This window comes from Papilio machaon, chromosome 3 (genome assembly GCF_912999745.1).
Source record: "Papilio machaon chromosome 3, ilPapMach1.1, whole genome shotgun sequence".
Classification (NCBI taxonomy): Eukaryota; Metazoa; Arthropoda; class Insecta; order Lepidoptera; family Papilionidae; genus Papilio; species Papilio machaon.
The window spans coordinates 1,203,309-1,208,203 of record NC_059988.1 but is presented as its reverse complement, the minus strand read 5'-3'; the positions used below and the strand labels follow the sequence as shown (position 1 = coordinate 1,208,203).

At 34.4% G+C, this 4,895-nt stretch overlaps 1 protein-coding gene across 1 annotated transcript; it reads right to left on the bottom strand.

The window, feature by feature from the left end:
* Positions 1–3,157: 3,157 nt before the first annotated feature.
* LOC106711023 (cytochrome P450 6B5-like) lies at positions 3,158–4,673 on the bottom strand. Its single transcript, XM_045686511.1, has one exon. It carries the CDS (start codon positions 4,658–4,660, stop codon positions 3,158–3,160), a length of 1,503 nt encoding a protein of 500 aa, XP_045542467.1. The 5' UTR covers positions 4,661–4,673.
* Between the last annotated feature and the right edge of the window lie 222 nt (positions 4,674–4,895).

Genomic DNA, 4,895 nt, shown 5'->3' with positions numbered 1-4,895 from the left:
TCAGGTTAATCACATAACTGTTAACTTTTACATTTAAAACAAATACGGTTATAAAATTAGTTTAAGTTTTGGAAAAACTGACGTAAAGAAAACAAAAAATAATTTGAATAAAGCAAAAAAGGTAGGAGGTCAAAAATTTTAACAAGTTGCGCGGAATATCAAATATTATCCCATTATACCTCAACAAAGAGATATAATGAGAGGAGATTGAAAAAGCCCTGCCGTAATCATAATTCTTTGTAGGTACGTGATAATTTCATGCTTTATAAAATGTTTTCATATTTTCTGTGCGCAAACAAAATTCACTCTTCATCAAATTACAATCTTCATTTATTTTATCTTATATACAAAAAAAAAAAAAAAAAAAAAACAAAGATAAAAACGACAAATAGTTCTTTCCTCGAACGATTACTAGTTGTTAGTTAATGTGCTCGCCACCTTTAGTATCGATCTCGACCATTCCAAACATTGTACGTGCTAAGGGAATAGTTTTTAAATGACCTTACCAGTTACTTTATGAACCACATCTTGCTAATATTATAAATGCGAATATTTTGATGCATGGAAAGATTTATTTACAAAAAAGGGTCGTACAGTATACTTTGATATCTAAAATTGCTATTGATTATACCTTCACATTAAGCTGAGCCTGTGTCGTGAGAATAACATTATAACTACAGTAAAGATGAATTATCAGATGAAGTTTAATTTCATCATCATCAGCTCACTATACGTCCCCACTGAGGGGTTCGGAGCCTCCCCAAGTTAGGTGTGACGCTGCCCCAGTGTGGGTTAGTTGACTTCACACATATCATTGAATTTCTTCCTTCACGATGTTTTCCTTCACCGTAAGAACGTCGGTTAAATGTATATATGTAAATCGAGAACCGAAAATCACATTGTTACATGGCGAGATTCGAACCCAGGACCTGCAGATTGCAAATTAAGTGCTTTACCTCTCAGCCAACGACGCTCTACTAGTAAGTTTAGTTTAGCAGATTGAAAAATTCAGATTATCCTCAAGTTCGCTGTAGAACAACGAGGCAAACTAGTTTAATACAATACTTTTTATCTCGAAGATTTTTTTTTTAAATTGCGCGCAGAACATCAGCTACACACAATTTGCTTCGTCACTATATTATGATTGTGGTTTGTTATCATTGAATGTTATAACTAGATATTTATTTTTTCTACACAATTTGCTTCATCACTATGAGATGATTGTTATTTATTAATTTAGTAAAAAAAATAGTAATCGAGATAATTAAGTGTCTGCAAACCAGATACAACGAAAAGCACGAGAACTGATCACTTTTGCATAAATTATTTTAATAATAATCGAGTGGGTTTTTTCCGTCGGAGTGACAACTGACAAGTTGATTAGTTTGATTATTATTAATTAATGTTGGGAACATCTGTGAATTTTTTTTGTACTGCACACTTTTTAGTTACTTTGTTATTTTAGCGATATTAGGTAACTGAGTACTGAGACACATATTGTTATCTATCACATACTCTTAAAAAAAAAAACAAAGACAACAATATCTGTCGCGCGAAAGCCATAGTAACAGGTACTAACAATTTACTTCATTTGTTAAACGAAATTCCTTCACGAGTTTAATTATTGAGAAAACACAAAATAAAATTGTATAATATAAATTAAGATCAAAATTAAATCAGACATTTAAGAAACAACATGTAAGTTTAATGAGGGTAAAAATAAAACGAAATTTAATCATGTGATTTGTTGCCAAAGTGTAACAATTCTTTGCTTTATATCAGTTTGGACTCATTTATCACTTACTAGTTTTTGTCCGCGACTTTGGCGACGTAATATCATGCGGTTCTCGCGAATTTTTTTGCTGCGCACGAATTTTTTTGTGGAATTGTCCGTCCTCGGCGGTATTTCCTAACCAGCTACACTTAGGGTTCTTCAAGAAGCGAGCATATATCTTTCTTAAAGGCCGGGAACGCATCTGCGATTCCTCTGGTATTGTGAATGTTCATGGTCGATGAACACCTTGGTGTTCCCGCCGCTCGTTTGTCCCCTTCTCTGATATAAAAATGTATGTTAATTTTGCAAAAATAAAGGCTTTTCAATAGTAAGTAATCAGTACCAAGTACAATAATATACTCAATCTTACTATTATTCTTACTAATATTATAAATGCGTAAGTAAGGATGTATGGATGAATGTTTGTTAGAAGGTATCTTCAGAACAGCTACATGGATCTCGGTGAAATTTATCATATGTATAGAGTGAGCATAGTCTGAAAGAACACAAAAGGTTACCTTAGATCTTGGAAAAAGTTACGGTACAGAGGAGGGGACGCACAGAAGGAAAATGTTACCCCTTCCTAGGCTTCACCTCCTCTATCAAATCCACATCTTTTTCCCATCCTTTTATTAGGCCTAAAAGGGACTAAAATTACGCCTCCGGCTTGTATACTATTCAGGGAATGGGGAATTGCTTCCACTTCACGCCTATCCTGTGCGGTCGTGGTATTTCTCCGGTTGAGCCGGCCTATTCGTGCAACAGATGTTGTTTTTTCTGGCATCTACCATTGTTAGAATTATACAACGGATCAACAGATCTTATTAAAAAGTTGTCTTTTCATCTCCAAAAAATGTCAGGTTCGCTATCGATATGGAATATTTTGTTACTTGCAAATTTATTCGATAAGTCCACAACGTTTCAATATATCTCGTTGAAAGAAGAATGCGTAAATTGGTGTACCTTCTCAATACCAGCAAGAAATGTGTCAATGTTATACTTAATTTTTTTCTGTGATCGTAAATGTATAGCATGTAATGGGGGTTATTTTGTTAATGTCAAAAATAATACCAGAGAGAGGTGGCCGGCTATAAAAAAATAAGCCAAAACTTTAAGATTTTTAAAACCTTTTGAACCGACCCCACGTGAGTGGGATAAGGTCACGAAGACAATGTAAGATGCAAAGAAATAATTTTAATTTTAAAATTCCAAAAGGCACTTTATTATAAACGTTGCAATACGTAGTACATACAAAAATATACATATTACTTTGTAACTATTATAATTTCCTCATTTAATTGACAAAAAAAAACACTATTTTAACTATTGACAATTCTGTTACATGAAAAGCATCCATAGATGATATTGTTAATTTAAAACAATTTACATATTTTTACGCAAATCTCTTGGTATAAATTGTACATCTACGTTAGTTGGCCTTACTTGAACATTCTGCTTTTGGTATTTGATTCCTCCTTGACCAACATGTGTTTTTACAGTAAAGTTGCGCAGTAAATGAACCAAACCAGCTTTTGCTTGTAAAGTTGCGTATCTGATACCAATACACAATCTCTTACCTTCACCGAAAGGCATAAATGCATTGCTGTTTATATTCTTTATATTTTCACGAGAAAATCTCTCAGGGTTAAAAACTTCAGGATCCGGGTAAATTTTTGGGTCGTGATGGATGTCGTATATTGGAAGAAATGTTTTCGTTCCAACTTCAACTCTTACATTGCCAACTGGTAGTACAGTATCCTTTATGCATTTTCTTAGCAAGTTTCCTATCGGCGGATGCATTCTTAACGCTTCATTGTATACCATGTCGAGATATTCCATTTCGTTGACGATGTCATATGTCATCTTATCATGTTTCTCGAATGAATTATCGATTTCCTCATGAAGTCTCTTTAGTTGTTCCGGATTCCTGCCTAACTCTACTAATATACCAAACATGGCAGTGGCAGTAGGTTCCACTCCAGCGACGAAGAAGAAGAAAGCTTGAGCTGCCAATATTTCCTCACTTGGTTGTATTTCTAAGCCTGTGTCGTGGTCTTTTAACGCACCTTTATTTATCAAACCAACACACAAATCTGCGAAATCGTGTTTTTTAACTTTTTCTTCTTGTCTCTTACGAATCACTTGCTTTATGGCTCCAATAAAGAAGTCTTCGTGTTCTTTAAATAGTTTGATTCCCAACAGTTTAAATAGTTTTTGATTGAAAGCGCCAATGGTAAGCAATGTATTAATCCTGAATGTGGGTGCGAAGGCCTTGGTCGCCATTTGAAGAAAGGGTGAGTCAAAAACAGACTCATTTTCGATACCGAAAATAGAAGCTCCTATAGCAGCACTGCAAAAGATGTTAAGAGTCTGAAAAGTATCCTTCTGTAGCAGTTCTGGTCTCTGTTTTAAATATTCTACAAAATCCAATGCACTGCGATCTAGTATATAATACATACTTTTTAATTTAGTAGAAGTAAAAAGAGGAGTCATATTTTGACGCATCAATTTCCATCTATTACCGTTCATAAAAAGAACGTTATCGGCAAGTTGATCTCCTTCATTAACCTCAAATCCTCTATGACTGAAGGAATTGAAATCTACATTTAGAACATGATGTACGTTGGTTACATCTTTGACGTAAAGCGCGGGAGTAAAAAGAGACGCTACAGCGACAACGGGTTCATCTGGATACATTTTATAAATGTCGCTAAAGATTTGAAACATTGCTCGTTTTGATATTACGAACTCTCCTAATGGGCCCAAAACTTTGTTTTTCGAATACAATTTAATGCCACGTTTTTTCCAGTACACTTCATTGTAAATTCCAATTAAATAGTAAATTGCAGACAAAGCACCGATAATTATAAGCGTTGTCAGAATCATTTTTCTTTCTTGTCTTCCATGGATGCAAACGTAAGCTAAACACTCGAAAAGTACAGTACGACTAGCGAATGGACAAAAACTGCTGCGTAGGCATGGCTCGGCGCTTTATATACTCATTAGGTTATCTACAAATAGTCATTATCAAGTTACTGCTATAAATTTATCTGGTTTTAGGGATATAAAACAGATGATATTCGAATATATAAATTTATACTAGCTGTCGCCCGCGACTCTG